General features: G+C 45.1%; 1 protein-coding gene across 2 annotated transcripts in view; it reads left to right on the top strand.

Annotated features, from left to right (window-relative positions):
- Positions 1-387: 387 nt before the first annotated feature.
- DENND11 (DENN domain containing 11) overlaps positions 388-20,233 on the top strand; it is a 32,401-nt gene continuing 12,555 nt past the window's right edge. Inside the window, exons 1-3 of one of the 2 annotated variants that reach the window (XM_066362897.1) lie at positions 389-683; positions 10,872-10,971; positions 19,714-19,872. In XM_066362897.1, the coding sequence (XP_066218994.1) occupies positions 416-683; positions 10,872-10,971; positions 19,714-19,872 (527 nt within the window). In that variant the 5' untranslated portion in view covers positions 389-415. Of the gene's footprint in view, positions 684-10,871; positions 10,972-19,713; positions 19,873-20,233 lie in introns of both variants that reach the window. The other variant, XM_066362898.1, reaches the window with a different exon arrangement.

The following is a 20,233-nucleotide window of genomic DNA, read 5'->3' as shown; positions in this document are numbered from 1 at the left end:
CGCCATGGTCCCTATGACAAGGGGACTGTCAGAAATAATGGTGACATAAACAGATTCGCGGCGGTACAGTTATCCCACGGAATCCTAGGCGAGAAGGCACCATAACCCAGGCCCAGGTAGACAGGTCCAGGTGGCTGCGGGTCCTGCCACCAGGTTCCCTGTCTGCGAGCACGCACAGGCAACCGAGAGCTCCCAGGCCAGGCTCGCAGGTCAGGGAAGCCTGTTGCGAGGACGCCTTCCAGGGCTCGAGCGCACAGCCGACCTGGGCGGGGGGCCAGTGGGGGCAAGGCGGGGCGGCACGGGGCAGGTGCGGCCGGCGGGCGGGAGCGCGGGCCCCGGGGCCGGCGGCGAGGACAGTTCTGCAGCCCGCCCCTGCGCCCGCCCCTCCCCGCCCGCGGCTCCTCCCCGCTTCGCCATGGTGGAGCGGGGCGACGCGGCGCCGCTGCTGCGCTGGGCCGAGGGCCCCGCCGTCTCCCCGCCGCAGGCTCCGGAGCTCCAGACTGGGGGCCGGGGCTGGGGCGGCGGCGGGGGCGGCCAGGTGGCCGCGGAGCCGCCGAGGAGGAGGGAGCCCGCGGCGCTGGGTGCCTCCGAGGTGCTGCTGCAGCCCGGGCGCCTGGAGCTGGGCGACGTGGAGGAGGACCAGGTGGTGGCGGTGTTTGTGGTTACCTTCGATCCCCGCTCGGGTGAGAGCCTCCCCAGGACCGGGGGCGGGGAGAGGGTCGCCCCCCGACACTCACCCGGCTTGCGGGGTGGCAAGGGAGGGGCTCGCTGCGCGCGCACCCGCACCCACACACCTGCACCCCCACCCCGCCGCGGGCTCCTGCGGAGCGACCGGGATGTCCCCGTGAGGTCGGGCGCGCGGGACGCGGGGCTTTGTTCCCTGCGCCCTCCGATCCCCTCCTTCCCATCTCGCTGCCTCTCGGCGGATCGCGGAGCGCGCCCCCTTCCCCACGGCCGTGTTTGCGCTTCTCTGGGAATAGAGGGTCCAATTTGTGGCCACAGACACGCTGGCTTTTGTTTTCTTTTCTTTCTTGGATAAAAGGGTTTCTTGTTGTTTGTTTTTCCCCCTTTGAAGAGGAAGACTGCTTCCCAGGTTAACTCCTGAAACTCAGTGTCCTGGGCGTCCCCGCCCTCGCTCCCCACCTGTCCCTCCCTGCACGGCAACTTTCCGAGCCGCCACGTCCCCTCTCTCTGACCGCACTGTTCGGAGGAACCTGTGCTGGCTGCGTGAAGGGATGGGTCTGAGGGACTCAGCTGGAGACTGATTACAGCAGAGGGGAGCCTGCTCGGTCAGGCGGGCGCTTGCTGGGGTGTGTAGAGAATCAAAGGTTATCGCACAGAACCTTTAGCGGCACCAGGTCGGGAAGTGCTGAGACTCCAACCGCGTCCGAAGCCAGTGAATGGGTCTTGGCCTGGAGGGGCCTCGCTGGGAGAGCTGCTTTGTGGTCGTGATTGGCGGCAGGAGAGTTGAGGTCATGACTCTAGGGTTTAAGAAAACCCGGGTGCGTGTTTGTGTCCCTAACTTCAGTAGAGTTGCTGGAATGTGGAGTAAAGAAGATAGATCTGCTCTTTCTGAAATTCCCTTCCTGGTACTCCAACCAAGAGCCACGAGCATGGCCCCCATTCTGAAGAACTTGGTGGGTGCCCAGCAGTGGGACACAAGAGGGTAAGGACCCTGAGATGGGGATTCAGACTGGGCAGAAGATACGCCTCCTGCAGGATAATGTGACTTGGGTCAGGAGTTATAAACCAGCAAGACACAGGAAGTGACAGTTTGTGTGGAGGAGACCGGCCTTTCAGACTCTGACTGTTCCTTGGCCTCATCCCAGTGGCTCTAAACTTTTTTGACTGTGACCAACCCTATGAAATTAATTTTACACCACAATCAGTACACTCACATAGATATTTATACATACTTAACGCAGACAAAAGTTTCATGAAATGGAACCAACCCCTTCTACAAGTAGTGCGTACTAGCATTTTCCGTTCTGTTTGTAAAACAGGTTTATGTTCTGCACACATTGATTCAGGTATGGTTAGGCCTCCCAGTTTGAAAAATGGCTCTCTTTGGACCAAGTAATCCTTTCTGCTAGACAAAAACAGGTACATTGTAACTATTAGTATTCATTATGCCCTACCTCATCACCTTCAGGTAGATATAGCAAGTCCTCTGATAACATTGTTTCATTCAACTGGTTTTGTTATAAAAGGCTGATAAGAAAAAATCTATTCCTGACCAGGGCCACTGCCTGTGGAGTTTCACATTCTCCCCATGGCTGAGTGGGTATTCTCCCGGGAATGCAGCCCCGCACCCTTCCAGAGATGCACACAGGAGGGGATGACATTTCTAAATGGTGCCAGTCTGAGTGAGTGTGGGTGTGAGATTGGAAGGCCGTCCTGCCCAAGGTGGCATCCCACCTGTGCCCTGAGCTGCCAGGAGCGTCTCCAGCCACCTGTCACCCTTACCTGTGGGTTGGAAAAGAATGATTTTACTTGTCTGTATTAATCTTCCTTAAATGCTTGTGTAGCTAACATTTATTTCCGTGCTTAACATTTGTTTGCAGTGTTTTGGGTGTTTATTTAGAAGGTTTGGTGATGTTTTTGTGACCAGCAATATGTCGTAGGAACTTAACTCTTGTTTGTATCAATTGGCCTTTGGTAAAATTGGTTCCATGATATGTCCTTTTCATTTCAAAGTCGCAGTTTCCAAGACCCCAGGGCCCATGTTAAGTGAGGACTTGCTGTTGATGGGAGCAGGAGATGCATTCTGGGAAGTGTTTAGCAGAGTAACAGGAGAAGTGGAACGTTAACAGGGTCTGATTTAGCAGCAGTAGCGCTGGCATGGGGTTTAGGAAGGGAAAGGAGAAAAGAAAATCCTGTATTACCCACGGATGGGATTGATGAAACTGAAAAGCCGAGCCAAGACTCTCACTCTGTCTGGTCAGTCACAGCCAGTCAGTGTGGTTTTGTGGGTTTGTGTGATGGTTTCAGATGAAGGTGCGTGTGAAAGAAGGGATTGTAAGTGATACCCAAACACTTACTTTATGCAGGCAGGCATTTTACTGTAATGGTGTTTCATTCAATTCTGATAGCCACTGTTATTTGATGATCATTTATACATAGAAGTATAATTCTTCTGGATAGAAAGGAAGGGAGTAATTCTTTTATCCCTTTAGATACAAGGTTTAGAAAGCTGGGCATCTGTAGGAAAAATCTGGGAGGAAGGTAGAGGCATAAAAGATGTTATGTTCATTGGACTTATGGTTCAAAGATTATGGTTGTTGGATATGCAAATGATGCAAGGACTTAGGGCAGAGGTCGGAAACTTATGGCTTGCGAGCCAGATGTGGCTCTTTTTATGGCTGCATCTGGCTCACAGACAAATCTTTAATAAAAAAATAATGTTAAAAATATAAAACATTCTCATCTATTACAATCCATTCATTTCCTACCACTCATGTTCATGGTTGCGGGTGGCTGGAGCCAATCACAGCAGTCCTCCGGGACAACACCAAATTTTTATTGGATAATGTGTAATGTACATGGGTCATTGTGAGGTCAGGAAGTAAACTTCCCTCCTTTTAATCAAGTAGTCAGCTAGCTAATTGCAGAAACCCTTTTGATGAAGAAGATGGCTAAAAGAAAAAAAGATGAGGAGTATTGTACTTTTCAGCAGGAGTGGAGAGGAATTCGCCTTTGTAGAGAGAGCAGGTTCTACAGTGTGTCTAATATGCAATGATAAAACTGCATCAATGAAATGGTCAAATATAAAGCGGCACTTCAACACACACCATACTACATTTGTATCAAAATATCCAGCGGGGGACAGCAGGAAGAAAGCATGTCAAGAGCTACTGTGTAGAGTGCAAGCTAGTCAGCAGCAACTCCGTGTTTGGATCCAACATAGTGACTGGAATTCAGCTAGCTTTGCTGGTGCTTTAGCAATTGTGAGAAACAGAAAGCCATTCACAGATGAGGAGTATGCCAAAACATTCATGCTCATGTTGCCAATGAACTTTTTGACAACTTTTCGGATAAAGACAAGATAATCAAACAAATAAAAGACATGCCTCTGTCGGCAAGAACTGTTCATGGTCGCACCATCATGATGGCAAATCAAATTGAGGCAACACAAGTGAAGGACATAAATGCAGCACCATTCTTTTCTCTCGCTTTGAATGAGTCAACAGACATAAGCCATTTATCCCAGTTCAGCGTGATTGCAAGGTATGCTGTCGATGACACACTACGTGAGGAAAGTTTTGCGTTTTTCCTATGAAAGGGACAAGAGGGGAGGATCTATTCAAGTCTTTCACTGAGTTTGCTAAAGAAAATATCTACCAATGGATAAACTTATTTCATTGTGTACTGATGGTGCTCGCTCCATGCATGGTGGGGGAAAACAGAGGATTCATAGCGCTTCTTCGTGAACATGAATAGAGACCCATCCTAAGTTTTCACTGCATCTTACATCAGGAGGCTCTTTGTGCTCAGATGTGTGGCAAGCAGCTTGGTGAGGTGATGTTGCTGGTCATTCAGGTGGTCAACTTTATTGTTGCCTGAGCTTTAAATGATCGCCAGTTTAAAACACTGCTGGATGAAGTTGGGAGTAATTATCCTGGTTTGCTTCTGCACAGCAATGTGTGTTGGTTGTCAAGAGGGAAGATGCTCAGCCGTTTGGTGGCTTGTCTGAGAGAAATCCAGACTTTTCTTGAAATGAAAACTGTCGAGCATCCTGATTAGCTAACACTGAGTGGCTGCTGAAGTTCTACTATCTCATGGACATGACTGAACATCTGAACCAGCTCAATGTGAAAATGCAAGGCATTGGAAATACAGTCTTATCCTTTCAACAAGCAGTGTTTGCACTTGAAAACAAGCTGGAACTCTTCATCGCTGACATCGAAACAGGTCATTTGCTGCACTTTGAAAAACTGGGAGAGTTTAAAGATGCATGCATAGCAAGTGACCCTGCTCAACATCTTGATCTCCAGCAGCTAGTGGGCTTCACACCTAATCTCCTGCAGTCATTCAAAGCATGCTTTGGAGAATTTCGTGAGCTCACTCGTCTTTTTAAGTTCATCACCCATCCACACAAGTGTGCAGAGGACAACGCCGACCTGAGTTACATCCCCGATGTCTCCGTCAGAGATTTTGAGCTATAAGCTGCTGACCTGAAGGCCTCAGACATGTGGATGAATAAGTTCAAGTCACTGAATGAAGATTTGGAAAGACTTGCATGACAGCAAGCAGAGTTGGCAAGCAAACACAAGTGGGGGGAAATGAAAATACTTCAACCCACGGACCAGCTGATTGTCAAAACTTGGAACGTGCTTCCCGTCATATACCACACACATGTGAGTATTGCTGTACTGACAATGTTTGGCTCTACATATGCTTGTGAGCAGTCTTTCTCATATCTAAAGAATGTTAAGACCAACCTACGACGATCACATTTAACGGATAGAAGTCTCAATGCCTGCATGAAGCTTAACCTCACCACGTATCAACCAGACTACAAAGCCATCAGCAAAACCATGCAGCACCAGAAGTCGCATTAATGGTAAGAAGTACTTTATTCATCATTGATTAACAACAGCATAACAACATTATTAAAAAGAATTCAGAGACTTATTGTACTTTAAAAGTGTTAGTCTTACATAAAATGCACACATTTACTTGTATTTAATGTTAAATATATTGTATGGCTCTCATGGAATTACATTTTAAAATACGGTGGTGTTCATGGCTCTCTCAGCCAAAAAGGTTCCTGACCCCAGACTTAGGGGCTTGTATGCACATGGATGCGTGCGCACACGCACACACACTCACTCTGACAATCACACACTCAGCCTTTATCTGGAGCAGGGAGTCCCTAGGATGGCAGTGCTGGCCATCTGGGCTACAAAGCTACTATTGAAACCAGGCCCAGATGCTAACGACACAGGCTGGTGGTGAGGTTGGCAGCCAGGGTGTTGCTTTCTCACGTGTTCTACCCATTATTGAGAGCCTTGATTTAAAATCTGTATTTTGTTCTTTGAGTTTCTAAGTAAAACGTTCTTGCTTTCCTCTGCTTCATTAGGGAAGAGGTACTGTCGCACTTGGAAATCAGCCCCCTCCCCGTCAACGGACGTGGCATAGCTGTCTCGCAGTGTGACTGAGGACTTGTTGTGGACCCGCACAGCGTGGCACCTGTGACTCTGTCTCTTTGGACTCTGTTTCTTTATGAGATTCACTTTGAATATCCCAGAGTTATTTTGAGGGTGTGGGCAGTGGACATTCTTATGCTGTGTGTGTTGGTAATGGCGCAGTTTGCGGGGGGGGGGGGGGGGGGGGGCGTGGCTGAGGGAAAGAGAGACCTCAGAGTTTGTTAAGATGTTTCTTTTCCCTTTGTTCTCCTGATTAGGGGTGAATGACTACCTGTTCCTCCCTCAGTCTCTACCGTTGCCCACGTTACATCTGAACACCTGTTTAATTTAGTGCATCCGAATGCCCCTGTGTTTTGTAAAATGAGTGTCAAAAGTCACTCACCCTGCTTTTCACCTCCGTGGAGTCAGGGAGATACGAGCCTTTCCTTCGTAGGTGGTGGAGACGTGGCGGTGCCCCGGGACTAGGGCGAGGTGTGGCATTTGGGCCGTGACTTGGAGGCTGCCCAGGTCCTCTGACTTGTGCAAACAATAAATGGCTCCAGCCATGGCTGGGAAAGTGACCAGGTGGCATGAGAATGGAAAATTTGGAGCATAAACTTGTGATGCAAAGAGCAGTCCCGTGAATGTGAGCGCAGTGGTCTCGCCGCGTCCTTTCTCCGTATTATCCCATCAGACGTCCGTGCAATACAACCGTGGTTCATTTCTTCAGTCCCACACTGGCAGGCTCTTTCCTGGGCTGTTGGTGACCCACCTGCTGTGGTTTCCAGGGGGAAGTGTGTCTGCAGCCATCTGCTGTGACTTCTGTCTCTTCTCCTGAAAGTCTGTGGTGGGTAGAGTAGGTGTGGGAACTCCAGCACCCACCAGGCACCGAGCGCCCACCCTGTCAGGAACTCTGCCCGCTGTTTCAGGGGCCCTGCCTCTAATTTCCCCAGCAGTCTTCTCTGTGTTGATGAGAAAAATGGACAAACAGAGCCACTACGTTACTGTAAGTCACAGCGCAGAGGGACAGAGCCTGGCCCGTGTCCAGTGCCTGCCCTCCCTCCCCACACCACTCCGCCCAGGGGAAAGGACAGAGGTCTGTGAAATGGACCGTTTCCCATGCACGCCACATGCCCTGGGTTGGCATATGGCTGACTTGAGAGCACCAGGGTGAATTTTTTTGTGCCTCAAGATTCTTGATACTGCCTCTTCCTTCCTCTGCTTTGGCTATATCCTCGCCCTAGCTGTACATATTTCAAACTGGTTAAGACCGAAAATCAAGAGATACGAGATGTTTACTTTTCCTGTTGGAGTCTAAACTAAACAATCTTTTGAAGTCTCTCCATGTGACGTCAGGATCACGAGTGCTCCTGGATTCTTGCCTTTATTCCTGAGACAGGACTCCTCTTTATTCTCCCCTGGAATTAGAGCAGGTAGGTGTGTAGAATGAAGGGGAAAAGCCGCCAGAAAGGGGAGAAACCAAGGGAAAACTGGTCAGAGGAGGCTGTGACCAGGCCCCCAGCGGGGGCAGCCACCACGTATGAAATGCAGACCTCGAGAGGGAAATTCTTGATGGGGAAGCACCCAACAATGAAAAGGAAAGAGGAAGGAAAGTCATGTATTTCCCAAGAGAAGGAGATTGTTTTGATTCAAGATCATTGCCTTTTCTACTTTAAGTACATGCAATGAACTTCTACTTCTGAACAGGTAGCGGCAGCTACAGCCTGTTCTTCCTAAAGAATGCTGGTCCAGGAACTACAGACAGGCCTGGGTCATTTCACATGGAAACAGAAACAGAAGACAGAAGCAGCCTCCTGTGCAGATAGGACGGAGTGTATGCAGATTGTTTCCCTCCTAGAAGGTCCCTGTGCAGCTAGAGGCGAGGCAGGGCCTGTGGGTACCTGTCACGGCTCCTAGGAAAGGGTGGGCGCGGAGATGGCAGGGTGAACCCGTCCACGCCCCAGGTTCCTGGCTGAGTTCCCAAAGTGCAGGTGTGCGTGTTTGTAAAACCTGTCTGGAGTATGAACACGGAGCGTGGGACAGGGAGTGTTTGGCGTTTCTGGCCTTCACCGGCTTTGCCACAAGGATGGCTGTGTCGGCAAAGTCACTTGTCTTGAGGCCTCTGCGAGTTTTGCGTACAAACTGGTTTCCGGTTTCTGAGAATAGCAGAATGTTTCTGTTGAAGGGTGACCCGTGGCCACGGTGCCTCTTCAGCCCCGTTTATCACACAGCATCTCACTGATTTTTTACTTTTGCCAAGGCCATTGTGCTGATCTTTCAGTGACGTTTACTGATTTGTCGGTTGAAAATTTTTTAAACCTCAGAAAAGCTGGAAGAACAGAACAGTGAAAACCTATAGATGGGGTCCTCAGGTTACAACACAGTTCTGTTCCTATGACAGTGACATAACCCAAATTTTGATGTAAGTCGAAACATGCCCTAGCCTAAATCCCTTACTTATGCTAACACAGTTGTAAAATCATCATCTCTGGAACATAAAAACACAACTAAACTACAGAAAAAGAATACTGCATATTCTTCTGCCCTGTGCAGAACTAGTTTGCCCAGGTAGTCCATCAGTACGATGCTAATGGCATAAGCTGAAACACTCATGTCTCAATTATTTAAGTTTTTATGGGAGTGAGCGTTGTAAACTCAAAACATCCTACGTTGAGACTGTCAGAACCCAAGGACCCCTGTAAATCCTTCACTCAGGTTCCTCATCTGTTGACATTTTACCACACTTGCCTTATGCTTAATATAGTCAGTTCTGCCGTATTGTGAATATTCATTCCCTAAAACCACTGTGCTATAAAAATCGTGCAGTAAAAGTCACGGGTTTGTGGGTAAATGGGGTCGGGAACATGACACTTAAAAACTGTCTGTGACACATTTTAAAAAAATGATAGGAACCTAATTAAAAAAATGGTAGGACAGTTTTACATCTGATCAATAGTTAAATCCATAAATACTCAAAATATGACACTTTGCCTTATAAAATACCTGAGATTTGCACATGAACGCAGGTGTCAGGTCTTGAGCTTGTGAGATATTGTGAAATGGTGGATGGAGAACTATGTGAGTTTTGACAGAAACTAGTAACACGGGAGGCGGCTTGAGCTGAGGGTGAGCTGAGGTGATGGGCAGGTGTTTGAGATACGTATAGGGGGGTGCGTTTTGTGTGCTCCCATATAGCTCAGGTCAGTGGGGTGTCGTCTGCACACGTGAACCTTGTGGTGAAAACCACAAATTACATACCTGCAAACATGAAATTGCCTGGGATCAGATTGTTTCCCTAATGTATCAGTTGCTGTAGCACAAATTCAGCCAGTACATTATCACAGAACTGACTACTGTATGCATAAATAAACTTTTAAAAATTATTTTGCTGACCTGTTTGAAAGTAAGTTGCAGATATTGTAAAATTTCATTTCTAGATACTCCAGTGTAAATCTCCTAGGAGGCTTCCCCTTTCACCATATCCTCGCCAGCTTTGTTGTTGGTTGACTTATAGATGGCAGCAGTTCGACAGGTGTGAGGTGCCTTCTCATTGTGGTTTTACTTTGCATTCCTCTGACGGTGGGTGGTGTTGAGCATCTTTCCACGTGCTTGTTGGCCGTCTCTGGGTCCTCTTGGGAGGAGTGTCTGTTCAGGTCCTCTGCCCATTTGTTATATGGATAGTTTGGGATTTTTTTGGTGTTGATTTGTTTTAATTCTTTGTAAAATCCTGGATATCAACCCCTTATCAGATGCATCCTTGGCAAATATGATCTCCCATTCAGTGGGTTGCCTTTTCATTGAGGGTTTTCTTTGCTTTGGCCTTTTGACTTTTTATATAAACTTCAGAATTATTTTGTCAATATCCACAAAATAACTTGTCAAGGTTATTTTGAATCTCTAACATAGGCAGGCACACGTGTAATCTCCTCTGTTCAGATTCTTCCCTAATATATCAATTGTATTGACATAAATTCAGTAAGCATTGTATCAGAACTGACTACAGACAGATACAGATAATCTTCCTTTTTCCTGAGCTATCTGAAAGTCAGTGCAGGCATGCTGAATCTTCCCTTCTAAGTTCTTGTGCATAAACCGCTAAGGAGAAGGACATTTACCTCGATAGCCACAAATATTGCTCCTAGGGTAATAATGAACATTAATTCATCACAAAAGTGCCTGTCCTCCATAATGCTGAGGGTCCTTTTGGTTTTCTTTTGCTTTTAACGCCTGTCCTGTGCTAATCCGAATGTGTCTCAACAGTTAAGTAGAGAAACAGTGTTACATTTAAAGGATGGAAATCGTAAACGAACAAAAGTTGCTCCATGCACCAACATGGATGGATCTTGCAAAAAAAAAAAAAGGCAAACTGTGATCAGAATTCTATAAATTTCAAAACCAGCAAAGCTAATGTATGGTGTTAGAGGTCAGGATAATAGTTACCTTGAGAGTAGACTAATGACCTGGAGTGGGCACAAGAGAGACTTCTGATGACCAGACAATGGTTTGCATCCTGGTCGAGGTTCTGGCTACTTAGGTAAGTGCAAGCCGGGAAAATTCATTGAGCCAGATAGCGCTAGCACTTCGTAAAGCATTTTCTTCTATGTATGCAGTCCAGAATTTAGGTTAAGTTTTAATAAGTTTTTGAGTCCATTTCTGGAGAAGCTACATGTGCTGAGCTCTGCACGCAGCCTTTTTCTTTGAGTGATTTTGTTTCTCCTCATGTGCGTTCTCCCCTCCCTATAGGAAACATGGTGGAATGGTGTTTACCTCAAGATATTGACCTTGAAGGTGTTGAGTTCAAGTCTATGGCCAGTGGGTCTCATAAAATCCAGTCTGATTTCATGTAAGTACTTCTGAATGTAAATCTTCTCTCCACCCTATACTTTCCCCAGAACATAAATGTTCGTACCAGGGGGTCTTCTGGAAGCATGTGTAAATACCTTGGGGGGGGGGGAATATATATATATATATATATACACACACACACTTTTGTGTTTATATCGTTTCTCTAGCAAGAAGGTCCCTACCTTACACTAGGTTCTTTTTTTTTATGATTTTAATTTGTGTTTACATAGATTCAAGTGTCCCACCAAATATATGTCCCCCCACCCCCTTATTCCTCCTCAGCCCCCCCATGCCCCCTCCTCCATCAATGCCTTCCCTCCTTCCCTCCCAGATTTGCTGTCCTGTTCTCTATAATGTTGTGTTCTGTATATATAATTTCATTAATCTCTTTCCCTTCTCTGATCCCATCTTCTCTTCTACTTTCCCTCTGACTGCTTTCCCTCTGTCTCTATTCTGTTTCTCAGTTCACATTGTTCATTAGATTCCTCAAATGAGTGAGGTCATATGATATTTTTCTTTCTCTGCCTGGCTTATTTTACTTAGCATGATAGTTTCCAGGTCCATCCATGTTGTTGAGAAAGGTAAGATTTCCTTCTTCCTCATGGTCGCTTAGTATTCCATTGTGTATATGTACCACAGCTTCTTAATCCACTCGTCCATTGACAGACACTTGGGCTGTTTACAGATCTTGGCTATTGTAAACAATGCTGCAATAAACATGGGGGTGCATTTCTTCTTTTGAATCAATGGTTTGGTATTCATAGGATATATTCCTAAAAGTGGTATAGCTGGATCAAAGGGCAGTTCCATTTTTAATTTTTTGAGGAATCTCCATACTGTTTTCCACAGAGGCTGCACCACTCGGCATTCCCACCAGCAGTGCAGGAGGGTTCCCTTTTCTCCGCACCCTCTCCAGCACTTATTATGTGTTGTTTTGTTAATAAGCGCCATTCTGGCAGGTGTGAGATAGTATCTCATTGTGGTTTTAATTTGCATTGCTCTAATGATTAGTGATGTTGAACATTTTTCATATACCAATTGGCCATCTGTATGTCCTCTCTGGAGAAGTGTCTATTCATTTCTTTTGCCCATTTTTTGATTGGATTGTTTATCTTCCTGGTGTTGAGTTTTACAAGTTCTTTATAAATTTTGGTTATTAACCCCTTATCAAACATTTTGGTGAATATATTCTCCCTTTCTGTGGGTTGTTTTTTTATTTTGTTAATGGTGTCTTTTGCTGTGCAAATCTTTTTAGTTTCATATAGTCCCGTTTGTTCATCCTTTCCTTTATTTCACTTGCCAGTGGAGATAAATCAGCAAAAATATTGCTACTAGAGATATCAGAGAGTTTACTGCCTATGTTTTCTTCTAAGATGTTTATGGTTTCATGACTTAAATTTAAGTCTTTTATCCATTTTGAGTTTACTTTTGTGACTGGTATAAGTTGATGATCCAGTTTCATTTTTTTGCAAGTACCTGTCCAATTTTCCCAACACCATTTGTTTAAGAGACCGTCTTTACTCCATTGTATGCTCTTACCTTCTTTGTCAAATATCAATTGTCCATATAAGTGTGGATTTATTTCTGGGTTCTCTGTTCTGTTCCATTGATCTGTATGCCTGTTCTTATGCCAGTACCAGGCTGTTTTGAGTACAATGGCCTTGTAGTATAACTTGATATCAGGAAGTCTGATACCCCCCACTTTATTCTTCTTTTTCAGGATTGCTGAGGCTATTCGTGTTCTTTTTTGGTTCCATAAAAATTTTTGGAATATTTGTTCTATATCTTATGTCATTAGTATTTTAATAGAAACTGCATTGAATTTATAGATTGCTTTGGGTAATATTGACATTTTAATGGTGTTTATTCTTCCTATCCATGAACATGGTATATGCTTCCATTTGTTTGTATCTTCCTTGATTTCCTTTAACAATTTTCCAAGTACAAGTCTTTAACCTCTTTGGTTAAATTTACTCCTAGGTACTTTATTATTTTTTTTGTTGCAATAGTGAATGGGATTGTTTTTTTAATTTCACTTTCAGACAGTTTATTGTTGGTTTCTAAAAATGCCACTGATTTCTGACTATTGATTTTATATCCTGCCACCTTGATGAATTTATTTATCAGGTCCAGTAGTTTTTTGACTGAGACTTTAGAGTTTTCTATGTACAGTATCATATCATCAGCAAATAATGATAGTTTTACTTCTTCTTTTCCAATTTGGATGCATTTTATCCCTTATTCTTGTCTGATTGCTGTGGCTAGGACTTCCAGAACTATGTTGAATAAGAGTGGTGAAAGGGGGCACCCTTGCCTTGTTTCTGATCTTAAGGGGATTTCTTTTAATTTTTGCCCATTGATTATGATGTTGGCTATGGGTTTGTCATAGATGGCCTTTATCATGTTGAGGTATGTTCTGTGTATCCCCACTTTCCTGAGAGTTTTGATTATAAATGGGTGCTGGATTTTATCAAATGATTTTTCTGCATCTATTGATATTATCATGTGATTTTTATCCTTTCTTTTGTTTATGTGTTGAATCACACTGATTGATTTGTGGATAATGTACCAGCCTTGTCTCCCTAGATTAAATCCCACCTGATCATGTGTATGATTTTTTTTATGTATTGCTGGATCCAGTTTGCTGATATAAGATCTACCGGAAAGTTCTGTCCGTTTCTATCACAACAAGTTTCGACACATAGGCACATGTTTATTTGGCGCATGTGTGCCTCTCTATTTTTATCACTTAATGTATACATACTGACATAGCAAATTAACCAAAACAAAGAAAACAAAGTTGATTCATGTTAGTCTTATGTGTGAAGCGATAGTGTACCCATGGCTACTGATAAAGTTCATTTACGCCACTGTAATTTTTACGAATTTCAACAAGGAAAAAATGCTACAGAAGCATGTCTGTTGCATCCACCATATTCCCTGGACTTAGCACCCTTCGACTATCACTTGTTTTTGTCCTTACAAAACTTTTTGAAGGGCAAATTCAAAAATGAAGAAGATATCAAATAAGCACTGGTTCAATTTTTTGCATCAAAAGATAAAACATTTTTCAAAAATGGGATATACAAATTGCCCTCACGCTGGCAAGAAATCATTAATAATAATGGCAATTATATTATTTAATAAAGTTTATTGACGGTAAGAAAAATTTGTATTTTGTTTTATTCCAAAAACAAACAGAACTTTCTGGTAGACCTTATATTTTGTTGAGAATTTCAGCATCCAAGTTCATCAGGGATATTGGTCTATAGTTTTCTTTCTTTGTAGTGTCTTTACCTGGTTTTGGAATCAGTATTATGCTTGCTTCATAAAAGGAGTTTGGAAGTCTTTCCTCCTCTTGAATTTTTTGAAATAGCTTGAGAAGGATAGGAGTTAGTTCTTCTTTGAATATCTGGTAAAATTTGCTGGTGAAGCCATCTGGCCCAGGACTTTTGTTTGTTGGGAGATTTTTGATAACTGTTTCAATCTCATTTGATGAAATCGGTCTGTTTAGGTTTTCTGATTCTTCTATATTAATTTTTGAAAGATTATATGTTTCGAGGAATTTTTCCATTTCGCCTAGGTTGTCTAATTTTATGGCACACAGTTCTTCATAGTATTTTCTTATAATCCTTTGTATTTCTGCTGTGTCAGTTGTTACTTCTCCTCTCTCACTTCTAATTTTATTTATTTGAGTCCTCTCTTTTTCTTGGTTAAAGGTTCATTGCTTTTGTTTACCTTTTCAAAGAACCAGCTCTCGGTTTCATTGATCCTCTGTATTGTTTTTTTAGCCTTTATGTCATTTATTTCTGCTCTGATTTTTATTATTTCCTTCCTTCTACTTCCTCTGGGTTTTACTTGCTGTTTTTTTTTCTAGTTCTTTTAGATGCAGGGTTAAATTGTTTAGTTGAGCTTTTTCTAGCTTCTTAAGGAATGCCTGTAGTGCTATGAACTTCCCTCTCAAGACTGCTTTTGCTGTGTCCCATAAATTTTGAGTTGTTGTATGTTCGTTTTCATTTGTTTCACGGAAATTTTTTATTTCTTCCTTGATCTCATTGTTAACCCATTTGTTATTTAATAACATGCTATTTAGTTTCCAAGAGTTTGAATGTTTTTCAGTTTTTCTATTTTAGTTGATTTCTAGTTTCATGCTATTGTGATCTGAGAAGATGCTTGATATGATTTCAATCTTCTTAAATTTGTTGAGACTCATTTTGTGTCCTCGTATGTGGTCTATCCTAGAGAATGTACCATAAGCACTTGAAAAGAATGTATATTCTGCTGCTTTAGGGTGAAAGGTTCTGAAGATATCTATCAAATCCAGTTGATCTAGTGTGTCCTTTAAGTCTGATATTTCTTTGTTAATTTTTTTCTTGAGGATCTATCCAGTGATGTTAGTGGGTTATTAAAATCCCCTACTATTATAGTATTGCTGTTGAGCTTGCCTTTTATGCCCATCAAAATCTGCTTTATGTATTTAGGTGCTCCTGTATTAGGTGCATAGATATTTATAATGGTTATCTCTTCCTGTTGGATTGCTCCCTTTATCATTATGTAGTGACCTTCTTTATCCCTTACTATATTCTTTGTTTTAAAGTCTATTTTGTCTGATATAAGTATGGCTACCCCAGCTTTTTTTTTTAATTTCCATTTGCATGAAATATTTTTTTCCATCTGTTTACTTTCAGTCTATGTATATCTTTTGTTTTGAGGTGTGTCTCTTGTATACAGCATATGTATGGGTCCTGTTTTCTTATCCATGCAGTTACCCTATGTCTTTTGATTGGATCATTTAATCCATTTACATTTAAGGTTATTATTGGTATGTAGTTGTTTATTGCCATTTTATTCTTTTAATCTATATTCCTCTTTTACTAGATCCCCCCCCCCCTTTGTTCTGTTTACAGCAGGCCCCTTAACATTTCTTGTAACATTGGTTTGGTTGTAATAAATTCCTTAAGGTTTTTTTTTTGTCTGGGAAGCTTTTTATTTCTCCTTCAATTTTTTTTTTTTTTTTATTTTTTTTTTTGTATTTTTCCGAAGCTGGAAACGGGGAGAGACAGTCAGACAGACTCCCGCATGCGCCTGACCGGGATCCACCCGGCACGCCCACCAGGGGCAATGCTCTGCCCACCAGGGGGCGATGCTCTGCCCCTCCAGGGGGTCGCCCTGCCGCAACCAGAGCCACTCCAGCGCCTGGGGCAGAGGCCAAGGAGCCATCCCCAGAGCCCGGGCCATCCCTGCTCCAATGGAGCCTCGGCTGCGGGAGGGGAAGAGAGAGACAGAGAGGAAGGAGGGGGAGGTGGAGAAGCAAATGGGCACCTCTCCCACGCGCCCTGGCCGGGAATCGAACCCAGGTCCCCCGCACACCAGGCCGACGCTCTACCGCTGAGCCAACCGGCCAGGGCCTCTCCTTCAATTTTTAATGATAGCCTTGCTGGACAGAGAAGTCTTGGTTGTAGGCTCCTGTTTTGCAGTACTTTGAATATTTCTTGCCATTCCCTTCTGGTCTCTAATGTTTCTGTTGAGAAGTCAGATGTCATCCTTATGGAGGCTTGTCTGTAGGTAAAAGACTGCTTTTCTCTTATAGCTTTAAGTATTCTTTCTTTATCTCTTAATTTTTGTATTTTAATTATAATGTCTTGGTGCTGGTCTTTTTGAGTTCATCTTTAATGGAACTCTCTGTGCTTCTTGAACTTGTGTGAATTTTTCCTTCATTAATTTAGGGAAATTTTCAGCTATGATTTCTTCAATCAAATTCTCTGTCCCTTGTTCTTTCTCTTCTCCTTCAGGAACCCCGATGATGCAGATGTTATTTCTCTTCATGTTGTCACAGAGCTCTCTTAGAGTTTCCTCAGACTTTTTGAGCCTCTTTTCTTTTGCTGCTCTGCTTCTGTGCCTTTGTTTATCTTGTCCTCTAACGGGCTGATTTGATCCTCAGCTTCATCCATCCTGCTTTTAATTCCTTCCAGTGTGGTTATTTCTGATATTTGTCATTTCTGACTGATTCATTTTATTATTTCAATGTCCTTTTTTATACTTGCTATCACTTTATTTAGGTGCTTGTTATGTTCATCCATTGTTGCTTTAAGATTTTTAAGCATCCTAACAATCATTATTTTAAACTCTGCATCCGGTAATTTGGTTGTTTCTGACTCATTCAAGTCCTTTTCTGGAGATTTCTGTTAATTCATTTGGGTTGCATTTCTCTGCCTTCCCATTTTCTCTATTTATAAGAAGGGTGTGGCCATAGAAGTCTGATGGGTGTGGCCTCTGTGTTCCCTAGGTGTGGTCTGTCTGCAGGCCTGCCACCCCCTCTGCCACAGCCTTGGACTTTTGGATATGAGCGTTGCAGGTGCCAGCCCACTGTGGGCTGTCGCTGCAGTTTCTGCCTCGCCTCAGCGGGTGGGACTGTATTCAAGTACCGGGGCTACAAGCCTTGGCTGGCCTCGGCCTTCACTCTGCCCCTGAGGGCGGGATTGCACACCTGCGCTCAGCTGCAGGTCTCAGCCGGTTCCCCGGTTTTCACCTTGCCCCTGCGGGTAGGACTGCAGGCTGGACCGCTCATGTTCACCCAGCCTGCAGCTGTGGGTCGGACCACTTTCGTGTGCCCCTTCCACCATGGCGGCCACCCTCAGCCTCCCCCCCCCCCCCGCGGGACTGTGCCCACGCCGGTCTCGGCTGGTCCTGGCTTTTGCCCATGGGCAGTACTGCGCTCGTGCTCAGGCTGCCTCCACGGCCAGCCCCCAGATTCTGCCCTCGCCGACCAGACTGTGCTTCTGCATCCCGCTGCCACCTGCTCTCCCAGGAGCACTCAACAGTGTGTGTGTGTGTGTGGGGGGGGGCAATGCAGCTCAGACTTAGCACTCAATACTGTATCCCTGATGGTGCCCTGCTTCTAAGCGACTCTGCTCTGAGTGCAGCAGGAGAGCTTCTGTTTGGCTGGTGACCTGCTTCCCTTCGCTGGTATTGCTGGTTCCAGGAAAAATATTCACTTTGGATTTGGGGAGTGACTCATCCCAGGGGTTAGGGTGGCTGTCCCTCAAAGTGTTTCCCCCTGTGCCTCCTAGATTATACTCTCTTCCTGCTACTCGGGTCCTCTCATCTCTCCCGTCCCCTAGAGTTCCGGGTGAATGGTTGTAAAAGAGATTTTCTGCATGGTCCCTTTAAGAAGAATCCTGGGTCTGAGAAATTTGTCTCTTTCTCACAAATAGTATCCTGGCTTGTTTTGCATCTAAATACTGTCCATACGCTTCTTCTAGGCTCTGGGGCTGCAGGCTGTGGCTTCATTCCTAGGGCCCAGGACCCTCCTCTCTCCGCTAAACTCACTTCCCACTGTGCAAGTCCCTCCGGGCTGCTGTTTGCTCCGGGGAGCTGGGCAGCCCTCTCCACGTTTCCGCTTTTTCTACCAGTCTCAGTGTGGCTTCTTCAGTGATCCTTGATTGAAGAGTCCTCTTAGTTTAGTTCAAAGTTGGTTTTTCCAGATGATTGTTCTTTCTTTTTTTTTTTCTTTTTTTGTTTTACAGAGACAGACAGAGTCAGAGAGAGGGATAGATAGGGACAGACAGACAGGAACAGAGAGAGATGAGAAGCATCAATCATCAGTTTTTCGTTGCGACACCTTAGTTGTTCATTGATTGCTTTCTCATATGTGCCTTGACCGTGGACCTTCAGCGGACCAAGTAAACCCTTGCTTGAGCCAGCGACCTGGGGTCCAAGCTGGTAAGCTTTTGCTCAAACCAGATGAGCCCACGCTCAAGCTGGCGACCTCGGGGTCTCGAACCTGGGTCTTCCGCATCGGAGTCTGACACTCTATCCACTGCGCCACTGCCTGGTCAGGCAGATGATTGTTCTTAAAAATTAAGTTGTAATACACTTTGGTTCTGGGAGGTGGAAGTTGGTATGTCCGCCTACTCCATCGCCATCTTGCCCCTAAAACTACATTAGGTTCTTAATGGGTGTCATGGCCCAAAAACGTTAAGAACTCCTTCCACAGAAGTTCTCTCCCTTTCTAAGAAATGATGGGACCTCACCTGAGGTTTGGCTTTAATGAAAGCATGGAATTTTGTTTAGTTTCAGTTAACTGAAGATACTCATGTGCTAAAACTTGACATTCCAGCTTTAAGGTAAGGCCACAGTCCTGTGTAATCAAGATTCTTGGGGGAGAGAACGTCAGGGTAATGTAGCAGATTTACTCTCCTCCTTGGGCTGAAACCACGGCTGATAGGGTGAGAGAAAGAGGAAGGAAGTGTCACAGCTCCCATCCCATTGCTCCGTTAGCAGCGTCAGGGCCTCAGGAAGTGAGGACATTGTCAACACACTTTGTGCTAATAAGGCAGAACGCTGGTTCTAGATGGGCCCAAAGATGAGTGTTTGTACTGGTTCGTCCATCAATGCACTGGCTGTTATACGGGAGAGGAGAAGGGATGTGCTCATGGCCATGGGCGGCTGGGGGGCAGGCTTGCCAGAGGTTGGTCCTGACTCCAGCCAGCTGACCCTTGGCGGGCTCCATCACTTCTCTGAGCCGTGCATGTCTCATTTGTGAGGTTGGGCAGCTGAGGCTAACTGTCCCCCCTGTGAGTCTGAAAAAGTGGGGTTTTTTTGGGCTGGGCTTTCTCACAGAGAGCTCTGGGCACAATTTGTTCTTTCCTTGGGGACTGTATCTCAAATGGGAAAAAACCCCAAAATGAAACAAAATCTCTCTGATTTCAAACCCCACTACGTGTTTGGTCCATTTTAGCTATTTCCGGAAGGGGCCCTTCTTCGGCCTGGCCTGCTTCGCCAACATGCCTGTGGAGAGTGAGCTGGAGCGGGGGGCGCGCATGAAGTCCGTGGGTATCCTGTCTCCGTCCTACACCCTGCTTTACCGCTACATGAACTTCCTGGAGAACCAGGTTCGGTACGTGGCTCCCAGACGTGCGTGCATGGGGAGGCAGCCAGGTGCTGCCAGCGGGTGTCCCAGGGAGCCATCGGCCACCGGGGTGCGTGCCACACAGCAGATGCCTCTCCAAGAACACCCAGGGCCGTGCTTCTGCTTCAGGCGCTGGTCTTTTCTGTTTCTGGCGCCATCCCACGTGGTAATTCTTCCCACTGTGATGAAAGCTCTGGCGGAACTACAAGCACTCTCTGCAGGGTCATCCCCATCCCACAGCCTCCTTGTGTGAAGCTTGAAACAGAATGGATGGGAGTCCCCACATTAGAAAGCTGTTACTCGGAGAGCCACTTATTGCAGTAATCATTTGTTGAATGTAGTTGATGGC

This window comes from Saccopteryx leptura, chromosome 2, assembly GCF_036850995.1.
Source record: "Saccopteryx leptura isolate mSacLep1 chromosome 2, mSacLep1_pri_phased_curated, whole genome shotgun sequence".
Taxonomy (NCBI): domain Eukaryota; kingdom Metazoa; phylum Chordata; class Mammalia; order Chiroptera; family Emballonuridae; genus Saccopteryx; species Saccopteryx leptura.
This window is presented reverse-complemented; position numbering and strand designations above follow the sequence as displayed.